The sequence below is a fragment of the Mastigoproctus giganteus genome, chromosome 3, assembly GCF_048544385.1.
Source record: "Mastigoproctus giganteus isolate SK-2022 chromosome 3, ASM4854438v1, whole genome shotgun sequence".
NCBI classification, from domain to species: domain Eukaryota; kingdom Metazoa; phylum Arthropoda; class Arachnida; order Uropygi; family Thelyphonidae; genus Mastigoproctus; species Mastigoproctus giganteus.
In genome coordinates this window covers 7,993,599-8,007,856 of record NC_143577.1, presented here as the reverse complement: position 1 = coordinate 8,007,856, position 14,258 = coordinate 7,993,599, and the positions used below count along the sequence as shown (strand labels likewise).

Genomic DNA, 14,258 nt, shown 5'->3' with positions numbered 1-14,258 from the left:
ATGGCTCAAAAGTTATTCGCACAAATTAAACAAAATATTTCAATTCGAGAATAATCCATCTACTACGAGCCAATCTTCGATGGTACTTACTTTTGACATTGGGAGGGAAAACTCCACACAGTTTGTTTCCATCTATTTCCAAATAATCGTATTGACAATTCTCGCTCGTCTCCAGATCAAAGTTCAAAAAGGTTGTTTCCAACTGACACACGTTGGGATGAAATTTGCGAATGGTGTACACGCAGCTGAGATTTGGGTCGTAGTGACTCGGGTAGTTCTCGCTGCTAATCTCAAAGGTCTGCGCTTGGAAATCGACGTTGCATGGCTTCAGGGTGATCACCGGGGACAGAGTGGTCACGGTGTCGCAGGTTAGCTGAGTTACCTGAATGTTGAATCCTGGTCTGGATGTTGCCGAATCGGTTATGAAGTTAAGAATCATCTCGTATTCGTTGAATAAGTACACACCTAGTTGGAAGGCACAATTTCAGAATTATAATTCGATTCGTTCATATGTTTTAAAAATGAATTTAAAGAAATCTCTTTTATAATTTTAAAATTAAAAATTCGCGCATAAAATTGTAAGGTTTTTGGAGCCATTTGGATATAATTCGAAGCGGAAACAGACGGAACTTTGGGAACCATCGATTACTCTGTTGCCCGGTAAAAATTGCACTGATATTACAGGATTCAATCTGGGAGCTACCAAATCTAGGCACTGTCAGAATATTCCTGCTCATGATGAGCTACTTCCAGAGTACAGTGGTTACGCTGAGATTAAATTGATTTTTGACTGAAATTAAATGAACGAATTTAAGATGATCCCATTAAGGAAAAGTTGGTCTGATTTTTTTTTTTTTTTTCCAAATGAGAGTGGGAGGGCATTGTAACCTAAAAGTATGTGGGTCGAAGGATGTCATTTAGAATGGACAACTTCTAATAATCAACCACCCTGGTTGGGTGGTTGAATATTAGAAGATTCTTACTGTCCTAAAATTCATTGTAATTCGTTGCAATTGTGGATGAGTCAGCTGTAGAGATTAACATTTTTCGCTTCCCATTAAAAGAAGGAGGGCAGTGAATTATTTAACTTTTTAAATTGAATGTGTTGATAAAACTGTCAAGATGGGCAACTCGAATGGAGATCGGCAGTACGACTACCGTATGAGGAGAGACTACGATTATGTGGGTTACACAGTTTGGCAATCAGGCACCTCAGAGGTGACCTGATTGAGGTTTACAAGGCTCTGAGAGGGATTAGTAAAATGAATGAAGGTGAAATTTTCACTGTTACAAAGAATTCCAGAACTAGATGTCATAAATTCAAATTACAAGGGTTGATAGCTGGAATAAGTTTCCCTCGCAGGTAGTTGAGGTTGACAGTTTGATTAAATTCAAAGGTCAACTGTCCAGTTACCTGTGTGAGGAGGGAAGCATATAATTAGTGTTTTCTTATCTACTTTTTTTTCTCCGGCGCAGCAAAAGCCTGTGGCTTCCTTGCACTATATGGCGAATACTATTACCATTACAAAAGGACACAGTTTGATACTTACGAGTGACGTTGTTCATTGTTCCACACAGCATCTCTCCATTGATCATCAAGAAATCGTATTCACAGTTGCTGCTGGACTCCACGTCGAATGTGACAAAATTCATTTGAAGCTTACAGATGTTGTCTCCTGACCTTCGTATAATAAACTTGCAGTTAAGTTCATTGTAGTAATCTTGTGGAAAGCCTGGGCTTTGAATAGCAAAGTTTTGTTCACGAAACTCCTGGTCGCAAGATTTTGCAGTTGCTGAAGTTGGAAGAGCAGTGGTGGAGCGAGTTGTAGTAGGAGAGATTGTGGTGGTGGTGGTGATGGGACATTCTCTCTGCTTTATTTGCACTTCGAAACCCTTGTCGGTAACAGAAGAGTCGGACCGGAATATTACGATGGTCTGATCATCAATAAATGTGAAGCTGCCTGCAAGAAAATACAATGGACTGTATTTGTAGATTGACAGAAAAATGGAACAAAACCGAATTGAAATAGATTTTTTTACATACACTCATAAACCAAAACATTAAGACTATGTGTTATATCCTTCCCTTTCCCCATTGCACGGGCTTCGTACTGACAAGCACTACCATGCTATCACTATATATGTTTCGCCGGTGAGCGATGTTACTAGTAGGCACTACTCTGGAATGCGTCCACTCTTCCAGACTAGAATGATCTTAAAATTTTTGCTGATGAGTGCACATTTAAATGAACTAAATGTGTGAAGGAAGGTCCACATTTCACTTACGTTTCGCTCCTCTTGAACTTCTTCCGCAGAATCTGTGTCCACCAACCTCCAGGTAGTCGTATTGACAGGAATCTCCAGCTTGCACGTGCAGTTCGCTCATTACCACCTCAAACTCGCAGATCCTGCTGGTGGCTCGCAGAATGACGTAACGACAGTCCAGGTTGTTTTCGTAATTCTGAGGGAAGTTGGGACTTTTTATGGTAACATTGTATCCAGAGAAGGTTTCCAGACAAGGAAGGACTGCCGTAGTGGGTGGGATGATAGTTGGTACTGCAGTGGTAGGGCATTCCTCCTGACGGACTGCGATTTTGAATCCTTTGTCGCTTCCAGAGTGGTCCGATGAAAAGATGACATCGAGTTCTCCTTTGTCACCAAAGTGAAAGGTCTCTAAAGAACGAAAGAAAGTCCTTTAGTGAAACTCTATGAAAGGATCAGTTATAGCCATATGCACGCTGTAATTATTTATAGAATAACTTTATACGGTATTAATTTTTTTAAAGTTTTGTATTCTTCAGGAAGATGGCGCCACTTGCCAGATTGAGAGCCCTTTGTTTTGGAAAGGGAAAGCTGGGATGCGGATGGCGGAGAAAAACATCCATCGAATTTGGTCTTCGTCAAGGTCTCTGTTTTATTAACCCCGAAATGGGTGTCTGCAATTTTAGGAAACAGGAAAAGAATAAAAAAGGCAGTTGTCTAAAGCTGTCCTGGTTATGTTTTTGTACGCATTGAGTTGAAAAATGTTAGACTTCTTTATACGCGTTAAACTTAAAACACATTCGGTGCATTTTAAATAATTAGTTTATGATATAGGTATTAATTGAAACATTCTGCTCCCACTTTCTTTATTTATACAGTTAAAGAGCTGCTCTTTTCAAGTCGATACATCGTTTACTACCAAACAATTTTCGGAAGACGTTACAATCAACCCAATGCAGAGGTTGGTTGTAACATCTTCCGAAAATTAGGTATGGTTATGTCCCGTCCCTAATAAAGTGGCCACTCAGTGTATAAAATAGGGTTTTTCAAAACAAAAATCTGCAAAAATTTCTAGGATCCAAATATGAATGGTAAAGCATGATAATCATGCTTTACCATTCATAATACCATTCATATGATTTTCAGAAAGGTTGGCTCATGCTCTTGGAGCATGAGCCACAATTGAAGTAGGAGCCACAATTGAGAAAACAAAGGAAATCACTAGTGGAAAGAAAGCAACCATTTAAAAGTATACAGTGAGTGGAAGACGAAAGGAGAATGCAGCTTTTAAAGGAAGAAATGCGGTAGGAAATCGGTACTCCAAAAATGAGACAACAGGAATTTAAAGCGAGTTGTGTGTGAAATAGTGTGCAGTGTGCAGCAAGGGATGAAAAATTAAATTTAGGCAAAGAAAGATCCATTTACAACCGAACTATGCGGCAGGAATTGAAGAATCTGAGATTTTGCACTCGTGTGCATATACTAAAGCCACTTATTTCTGTAACAAATGGAAAGATTCGATCGGAGTGGTATGTCATCGCCAAGACTGGACTGTGGAACAGTGGAAAAAGATCATGTGGTCTGACAAGTGTCGATTCACTTTTTTGCACTAATCGTAAGGCGAAAGTGTGGCGTGGACTTAATTAAGTCAAGCATCCAGATTGTCTCTTCACCACACAAGCGGTTGCAGGTGATATCATGGTACTCCAATGAATACCTTTCTGTCGTATCGGACCAACTTCACCCGCAATGCTTAATTTTTACCTGGATTGCGATGGATTCTTTCAAGATGACAACGCAACTATCCATCCACCCCGTTCAAAAACTGTATTTGAGGAATTCCCAAGATTTACAAACACCTACACACTGGTTACCAAATTCAGCAGATTTGAATTCAAATGGGAATGCTTGGGATATGTTGGAAAGGGCAATTCAGTTCGCAGTTTTCTACCGACCAAAACAACAGCTGACAAATATCCTGATGGTAGAACGGTGAAATCTGGACTCCCTTAGACACCTATTGGAATCCATTCCAAAACGTGTACGGATTGTAAAAGGTAGCCCTACTAGATATTGAATAAAGTTTTCTAAAATTTTTGGCCAATGAGTGTATTTTTTAAAAATTAGTTTTAACGTTAAACTTTACTTCATTTTGTAAAATTAAATTAAAATATAAAAATCCTGAGCATTTCCAGTTGGTTATGAAGTGAATGGCGAAAAAAAAAAAAAATTGCCACTAAGCTCTTTAGTCATCTTGACCAGATAACGGTTGAACTCTAAGGCTCTAATTATAAAGAACGTACCAGATTTTCAAATATATTGATAATTTTGAAATTTATGTGTAATTAATTCCTGTATGTGTATAGTGATTCTCGCGCATATATAATTGGATACACCTCGCTGAGACGTACTAGTTTAAAAATAAAGCTGCCCCTTTTGGCCCTTAGAATTGTTTACGGTAATTTCGATTGACCTGGGGTTTTACGAGGGCATGTGGTATCTGTCATAAATGTAAAACAGGAAGGAAGGAATCTGTTCCTGTTTCACGAATCATTGGCTTCGTGTGGGTGCCATGTGGGTCGTACACCTGAAGCACATTGAGGGCATCAAAAAGTGAGGCAGCCAGTGGCGTCGGAAGCATCAATCCAGGCAAAGATTGTACACATTTCGCACCCAGAGTTGCATTAATACTCTAAATCCCTCCTAGAACATTAAACGATAATTTTTACTACTTACGAGAAGTTCCTTTGTCCATTTTCCCACAGAATCGCTGATCTTCCACCAGAAAATAATCATTCTCGCATACAACGCCTTCTTGGACTCGAAATTCGAGAAATCTCAATTCTATGCTGCAGATGGCGCTGCTCTGACGAATAATAGTGTATTCGCAAAGGACGTCGTTGGGGTAGTTGTTTGGAAAGTTGACACTCGTAATTTCGAATTCCAAGTCCTCGAATTGTTGATTGCACTCCGCCTGCAGAGTAGAGGGACTCAAGGTCGAAACTGCGCACCTCTTTTGAGACATTTTCAGGAAAAATCCAGGTCTTGTTGTAGAAGCATCAGAATGAAAACGGATGATTTTCTCTGACGTCTGAAAATTAAAGCGTCCTAAAAGAGAGAAATGTAAGTGGGGTGATTAATATGCCTGCCAACACTTATTATTTGATATTAATTTCATAAGTTTGTAAGGAAAATATGGGGATAATCTAAGAAGTTGCGTTTTCTTTAAGGTAAAAGTGGATTCATAGTAAAAGTGAATTAAAAAATACACCTGTGCTACATCATTGAGTAGACTGTATAACCTCATGGGTAGCACAGTGGATATCATCGTCCTCATCCATTCCCCAACACCAGATGGAAAAGTGCGAGTCTGAATCCCGTCAATGACGCGACGAATTTCTCACCACCCTCCGTAGGAAACTCGGAATTTTCGTCGAGCAAAGAGCAAACCGAAGGATCCATGCAATTACAGACATACCAGTCTGACGCCTCATAGGCTTATTTGCTTATTTTCTTAACAAACATATACATTTGGCTTGAACACTGTGGAACATGAGTCGAAAATTGCCGATGAAACAGCTATGAGGGTGGTTGATCGGTTTCTTTTCTCTTTGGAACGAAAAACAACTTACAATACATTCTACTTTTACTTGTGGAGACATTGGGGAAGGACAGCGAATATAATCATTGTGTAACTGCAAGGGCGTGTAATTTTCAGAACCCTTTTTGGGGCATTGTAGTGTTCGCTTTACGGTGTGTTAAGCGCCAAAGCGTTATATATAATTTGAATCAGTTTGCTGAACGAAAATCCCGAGTTTCCAGATGAAAATATCCCATAAAAATCAGGATGTGAACTTGGGCCTTTTCCACCTGGTGTGCTGCTAACAAGTGCATCGAATTCTGCTTTCTTATTATTAGCTCCTTAGGAAATTATTATTGATTATAATGAAATCCTTCTTACTGATTTCTTCCACGAAATCTTTATAGATCCAGCTTCCACGAAGTCCTTATCATCACAATGATATCGTGTAAGATGGCCAAACTGCAAGAATTAAACTGAAAGAATCAAACTGAGGATAATAAGTTTTTGTAATGGGAACTGGCTCCTAAATGGCTTGAATAAGCTTGAAAATGAAAATCCTGAATAAGCTTGAAAATACAACCACAATTGTGATACCATTTCTCGAAGAAAGCCGTAGATTTGACCAACTCTGTATTCATCTATTACTCCTGCAGACTTTCTTTCCTTTCCTTAGGTTAAGCTAAAGGATAGCAGATTTGAAGGCATTAAGGACATTAAAATAAATGACCACACGAAAAAAAAAAAAAAACATTTGAAAGGAGTTTCCTACATTTTTACTCAGTGTATAGTTCCTGAAAATACATATTTTGAAAGGTAACCTTCAAAATACTTACGAGAACCCATCAAGTTTCATGCCGTTTTAGTAACTTTTTTTTTTCTTTTTTTTTAATTACAGGGCCGGAAGTCAAAAAAGTTGTGCGAATGAAGAAAGATGGACAAAACCAGTCACATTACGGTAATCTAATATTCGGAAAAAAAGGCAAAGACAGTTCATGAGGATATGATTACAATATTGGTCGAGATACTTTTACTTCTTCCTATTAAATGGTTAGAAAGTGGGCAGCAGAATTTAAACGAGGAAGAGAGGGAGGGAGAGATTGGTAGATGACCATGATCTGAAAGCCTCACAACTCCATCGCTCCAGTAGTTGTTGACAGTGTGCACGATCCAGTGATGAGTGATCGACAAGTGACAGTTCTGTACATTTCAGCGTCTTGAGCATCTTATTTGAATGTGGGTATCACATAATAACAGAGGTTTTCTCACTATAGGTCAGCACTATGGGTCTCAAAATTGTTGACCGCAGATCAAAAATGCATAAGAGTTGTCAAGTCGAGCGAACATTTACATAGTTTTCAAGCAGTTCTGGAAAATTTCCTTGCTTGATCTGCCAGAGACAAAGGAGCAGACCAAACAGTGGAAACATCTCTTCTCCCTCTCCAAAAAAAGTCAAGTCGATTACTTCTGCTGGGAAAGTGATGGCATCGGTTTTTGGGGATGCTGATTGAGTGTTTCTAATTTTACCTAGATTACCTTCAGAAATGCCATTCAGTCATAGGGGCATATTACGCAGACTTTGTGAGGCGTTTGCCTTGGTGGAGCAAGACACAAAGGTGTCTTGCTACACCAGGAGTCTGTTCTGTTTGCTCTTGCTCCACAAACTCCACCAGGAATTTGTGGAGCAAGTCACAAAGGTTTCTTGCTCCACAAGACACGGCACACCTGCTCACAAGTCTGTCATTGCCATGAGCGCGGCTTTGAAATCTTGTACAATCCCCCATATTCACCAGATTTAGCATCATCGGACTTTCACTAATTTCATAATTGGAAAAAAATAACTGGCTGGCATCCACTTTCCCACCGACAGTGACGTTTGCTGCAGCAGATGCAATCCTGGGGCCTCAAGAGAACTTTCTTCGCAGCTGGAATCAACAGCTTGCAGCATTGGTGTGCCGAAAGTGTATTGACTCCAAAGAGGATTATGGTTACCAGACTTCTCAAATAGACCACAAAGTTTTCAAACGCAAATTGTACCTTAATATTATTCAATCAGTTTTTTTTTTACGAAAACTCCACACACGAAAGGTATCAAAACCTGCAGTGCTTAGTACCGTGAATAGATTGAAGAAGCTGGGGAAGGAGGGGATCGTTGTAGCAATTTATAACACTCTATATCAAGCCAACTTTGAGTTCAGAACCACATGTTGTTGTGGTAATGCAGAATGATCTATTGATATCTGGAATTTAACTCATTAGAGGACAGATGCATCCTCCAGATCGATGGTTGATATAGCAACCACCGATCCCTAACATGGGATACTTAAATGGAATCTACATATATACACATACACAAGTTTGGGTTAAAAAGTAATAATGCCGATTGGAATCAGTTTCGAAGAATTTCCATCATTAACATCAAACCATGAGTCAATTTCTTTTCAAATCGGCTCTCTTCTGTGCTGTAATTATACATGAACAACTAAAGAGGCTCTGAAATGAAGAACTACTGAGAGGTTTCAAATACAATGCAGCTATAATTTCTGATGAATGAACTGGCGTACGAAAGACTCTGAGATCACTCTGCAACTATTAAAATTCAAAAATACGGGATGAACTCATCCAGAAGGACAAGCTTACAACAATTTATCAATTTGTAAAGTTACTCAGTTGTTCAAGAGAAAACGCAATTAATTGGAATGTGGAACCTACTGATTGAGTCTGGCTCCAGAACTCCACATAGGTTTTGTCCGTCCACTAAGAGGTAATCGTTTTCACAACCGGAGCTTTCTTCCACGTCAAAACTTCCAACCTTAATTTCCAGTTCGCAAATGTCGTCCCCTTGACGTCGAATAGTATAGACACAGTCCAAGTTGTTCACGTAATCAGAAGGGTAGTTATGACTTTGAAGAAAAAATTCCTCTTGGGCAAAGGTGTGGTCGCAGAGAACTGGCGCAGCTACGAATGATAACAAAATAAACCTACTGTTAAATAGTTATTTATTCTCTTTCTTAAACAATTTAAAACATAAATCTGCTTTAGAGTAGAAATTAACGTTAATTATTTTACCACAAACGGCTTGAGTGAACGTAAACAAGAAGTTTACCTGTTACAGGTGATGGTGCTCGCCTCGAACATGGAACTTGGCTTGCCCTGATGAAGAACCCTTTCCTGGAAGATATGTCGTCTGCTTGGAACACAAGGATCACCTGTTTATCATCATCGAATGGAACACTCACTGGAAAAAAAAGGAAGACACCAAATAAACATCTATCCTTATGTATATTCACCTGTTCTGCAATCAACCTATTATCCAATTTGGCTGATTGGCTTATTAAGCGAAAGTTGTATTGTATCATATTACTGATGGTCGTAATTTCAGTGAGTACATTCAAAATTCTGCTGTTCTATTATGCCAGGTTTTCTGTATTATGGGGTCGACTGTTAAGATTTTCTGCACTTCAATACGAAATATGGCCTCTATGAATGTGGTGGTAAGGAGTTGAAAATGCGATAAATGAGGTCGAAAAGGTAGCAAATGCCACCGTGGTGAACACTGAACCATGTTTCTTGCACCCGTGAGTTGGACAATAGTAGTAGAGACTGAGAGGCCAGTGAATGTCCCACCATATACTAAATTTATTCGATGGGTGGCAGATCTGATGAACGTGCACGCAAAGAAACCTGTCCACGTTATGTAAACATTGTCGGGATACGGAAGTCGTGTTCAGACGGACATTTGCCTTCTAGAAAATGGCGTTAGGGATGGAGCGTACAAAGGGCAAAAGTACTGATATTAAAATTAGTTCAAATAGCCGTCCACAGGTGGACGGCTATTTGAACTAATAGCTTCCCTTAAAATGACTCCAGGTGTTGGCTCGATATGACCTTCCATAATGCTGGTTGAATTTTCTTTATTTCCCCATCTACCTTCAGAAGTTCATACTGCCGTCACCACTATAAAGACAATACCATTCTTCTATCCAAACAGTTCTTTCTCTCAATATTTGGTGATACCGAAGACGATGAAATGGCATCGGAAGCAGGGAAGGTAACAGCTAACGAGAATTCAATCGTCTGCTAATCGTGCTCCTTACCACAGGTGTAGACATAGGCGATCACCACGTTAGAAATCTTTTCGATTGCAGCAGATCTGTTCACTGTCGCTAGTTAGCAGATCTGTGGATCGATACTCCCGTTCTGACGTTCGTCTGATGCCACCAGAGCTCTGGCAATGTGTCCGAGTACTTTCCTGTAATCATTGTTCTGACATCACGAGAGAAGCGACCTCTATCAAAGTCTGTCATCTGTACATAACTTCGCGTTACGTGTTTTAAAGGCGCTGCACCTTTCTTAGACGGCCATTCATTCACTGTTCTGTTTTATTTGCCTGTAATGGTTTCGAACATTTTTATGACATCCTTAGATTCCCACATCAAGCAACAAGAGATACGTTACTGGACGAGTTACTCCATCAATTATCTTGATATGGTAATTTCTTGATTTATCGGATCAGCAAAGGACTGTTTAGTGATGATAATCTTCCTATGGTATTTCTGACACGATACGCATAATGCATTTAAATATCATGCATTTTGATCAGATTATATGCCGAGGAAGACTTGAGCAATCAGAGGGAAACTTCACTGCTTAGGTGAAAATTGAACTTTAATCGTAATAGTCAATTGGTTGTCGAATAATAATAATAAGAGTTAGCTTACTTGTCTGTCCTCGGAGAGACGATCCACAATGTCTCAACCCTTCGATCTGTACGTAGTCTTTAGTGCATCCCACTGTGAAGTCCACGTCAAAATCTTCGAACTTCAGTTCCACCCGACAGTAACCTTCGTTGGAGCGTTGAATGGTGTATGTGCATGTCACTCCATTTGGGTAGTTCCCAGGGTATCTCTCACTGGTGATGTTCACGTTGAGTGCTGATGTCTGGAGGTCACACGATGGCACTGGGGTGGTTTGCGGTAGTGAAGATGGACTTCTACCTGCGAAATTCAGAAATATAGTTGTCAGTTCATATGAATTGAATGTGTAATCTCTGCAGACCAAAATTAAATCAGGGTGAACTGCATATTTAGATCAAAAAGTATTGACTATTTAGCTGACTTCACTTCAAGAGACTTAAAACTATGAGTATCAGCGCACTCGATCTTTAAATTGCGTGTATTTCATGGTAGGCTTTCATGTATTGTGGATGAAAAACCTTGCAACTTTCGCCCAAATAACTTGGCCATTGTGAAATACTTTCTCCCATTCTAGAAGGGATTTTAAACTAGGCATTTTCCACACTGGATGGAATCATATAAATACTATGAAATGAAATAAATGACTCAAGCAAAGATCCACATGGATAGTTGCAAACCGTGAAATATTAATTTAATCCAAATCTTACATATAAGGAATAAATCAAAATAACTATTCTAGGCTCTAAGAAATCCAACAAACTTTCCTGCACGTACCATTGCCAGGATAGCAGTGAGTAATCTGACGTGCCCGGATGTGAAAACCAGGACGGGTGTTTTGATCATCGCTGCTGAAATGGAGAAGTACTTCCGGGCTTTCAAACATGAATACCTCTAAATAAAAAGAATTTTTTTAAGATAATTTTTAATTTTATTTCAATATAAAAATAATAGTTAAATAAATATACTTACAGTGGATGCTCAGGTGAAATAGAGTTCATAAATCCAAAATACAGTGAAAATGACTGCTCAAAGGAGTAACAAAAAGAAATGATAAAGTTTACTTATTTTTATAAGTAAAAAAAGTAAATAAATATGAAGTTTTCTGACAGTACAGACAGGCTGCCAGAGCAGGTCATGGGTCTTGTAAATGATATATAGGAATTTTGCTAGTAGGGAAAAGGGGATGATTATCCCTTTGTTTAAGGCAATGGTCAGGCCGCTCTTCCTTGGGTACTGCGTATAGGTCTGGAGGCCTCATTTTAGGAAAGAAAAAAAACTATAATAAGCAGCCTGCTAGAACATAGGAAACTTATTGTTAAGCACCAAAAGCTACAATCTTGCTTTACCATCTCGCAAGGAGTGCCTCAAGGGGGAGTTCTTTCGGCTACTCTCTTCGCGGCCGTCCTGGAGCCGTTTCTTGCACGGTACTACAATTTTATAACATATGCTGACGATGTAAAATTCTTCATCACTTCCAAAGACCATGAATCAGCAGAAAGTATTTGCCAGATGGCAAATAGCACAATCCGAGAATTTGAGAGCTACCTGGATTGCATCGGGCTCCGTATTAATGCACAGAAGTCTGCCCAAATGACCATAAGTTACAAGCAGAATAAAAATGACATCTCAATCTCTGTGAACGGGTCTAGTGTGGAAAAAGTGCACTCTCACCTGGACCTGGGTCTTAAGTGGGATGACAGACTCACCTTTGCTCAACACTTCGCCCATATGAAGACAAAAATATTCGCCGCTTTATGGGCTACTAGGCAGGAACTGGTAGGAATTAGGGATCCTCAGCTAGCGACCAAGTACATTTTAATGTGTGTCCTGCCAATTGCAATGTATGCCTCGCAAATCTGGTCTTCAGCTCCAGATTCACATTATAAGTCCGTCCTTGGGATCGAGTACTGGTTCTTGCGATGGCTTAACAGAGTTGCTGGCCACCCTTTTACTATCTCAAGGGCCATTCTCTACTCAAACCTTAACATCACACCCTGGATGCAGCGGACAATTAACAGGAACATACACACTCTCGCACAAATGCTCACAGGCAGAGTGGATGCTCCAGTCCTGGATAATATTCTAGTTAAACCGCGTGCCACTGCTAGACGTTGCGGAGAACTAAATAATCCACTGCGTTCAGTCCTGAACAATCTTAGCAGCCTGCAAAGATTCTTCCCATCAAATGCAGCGAGAATATTTAACTCACTACAGATAGATGCCGAAAAACTGTGTGAGGATGCAACATACCGGAAAGAGATCTTCCAGGATTCGTACAGGCTTACTGAAATATGAATCGGCTGCAAAGTACTAAAGAATTGTGAATAAAAGTGAAGCTTTCTGCTTTAAGAACAATAATCTGTTGACTGTAAAAATATACCTTCTGTAACAGTTATGTTAATATGTAAGTTATATGTGCTGTATAATGTATGTACAGAATCATTAATGTGTAAATACTGTATATATTAAACATAAAATGTGTATATAATATTTCGGGACGAGACTACGTGTTCAGTATATGTAACCCACTGCACGTAGTATCTCGTACCCTGATATGTACTTAGCACCCTCCTGGCACTTTGCCGTCCCGGGGTGGTTTCCTTATGGAAATAAACAGATAATAATAATAATAATAATAATAATAATAATAATGTAGAGCTGCTTGAGCGAGTACAAAGAAGGGCAACAAGATTGGGGAGAGGAACAAAGGGGTGCTCTTACCATGAGATGCTTAAGTTCTGCAAGTTGTAGCATCTGGAGACGAGGCACTGCGAGGTGATCTGATTGAGATGTATAAAGCATTGAATGGGTTGAGCAGGTTCAATTCTGATGGGATTCTTCCTCTTGCTCAGATTACGAACCTGAGGGGGAATAAATTAAAATTGAGGAAAGACAGTTGTAGGATAGATGTGCGGAAATTTGCCTTTAGCCAGCGAGTAGTTGATTGCTGGAACAAACTTCCATCTGTTGTTGTGGGAGTTGATAGCTTAAATAAATTCAAGGGAAACTGGACAAAGTTTAGAGGAATGTATGTATGAAATGGTTTTTTTTTTTTTGCATCCTTTCTTGCATCACATGCCTCTACGACTACTACTATCTATTGGAGTTTTTTAAACAATAAAAAACGGTTCGACATTTGACCACAAAGCGGCGAAGCAATTTACTCACACCAATAAACAACTTAGCTCCTGCGTTCGTGTTAAAAATGAATGACTATGGAATCGGAGAATTTGAGTGTTTAGTCATGGTGGTGGAGAAATATCTTGAAATTGGAAATATCCAACGACTGCCGTGGCCAATACGTGACTGGTATCTGCATTCAGTTGAACAGGATCAAATACACTGCTCGACAAAATTAACAGAGCACGTAGAAAACGTGGTGTAACCAGTGCAGCTTGCGATGAAGCACGAAAAAAATTGGTATGGCAGAGTACCGTAGAATAGCGATGAAATGAGGAAACGGGGAGAACTGTCGGACAGGTATAAGGGATATTTATGGGGGTTGCATAAGAATTACCAGAAAGGTCACATTACAGAAGTCGATACAAGATACTCGACAATATCATCACATGACCTCAGTACGGCGTATGATACCCTTCAACGAATACTCGATATAAGGGCGTTCTATAAGGTTCTGTGGCAATATATCCCATTCTTCCACCAGCGCAGACCTTAGCTCACCAAGTGACCGAGAAGTTGGCTGTCTGGTTGCAATGTGA

The 14,258-nt window shown here is 39.6% G+C and overlaps 1 protein-coding gene across 1 annotated transcript in view; it reads right to left on the bottom strand.

Moving 5' to 3' along the window:
• Positions 1-14,258, bottom strand: part of LOC150087641 (cubilin-like) — an 81,882-nt gene that overhangs the window by 24,859 nt on the left and 42,765 nt on the right. The window contains exons 6-13 of the mRNA XM_090369844.1: positions 11,314-11,430; positions 10,564-10,839; positions 8,949-9,080; positions 8,555-8,800; positions 4,999-5,370; positions 2,287-2,673; positions 1,551-1,961; positions 91-465 (exon numbers count right to left, since the gene is read on the bottom strand). Of these exons, the coding sequence (XP_090225970.1) occupies positions 91-465; positions 1,551-1,961; positions 2,287-2,673; positions 4,999-5,370; positions 8,555-8,800; positions 8,949-9,080; positions 10,564-10,839; positions 11,314-11,430 (2,316 nt within the window). The remainder of the gene's footprint in view (positions 1-90; positions 466-1,550; positions 1,962-2,286; positions 2,674-4,998; positions 5,371-8,554; positions 8,801-8,948; positions 9,081-10,563; positions 10,840-11,313; positions 11,431-14,258) is intronic.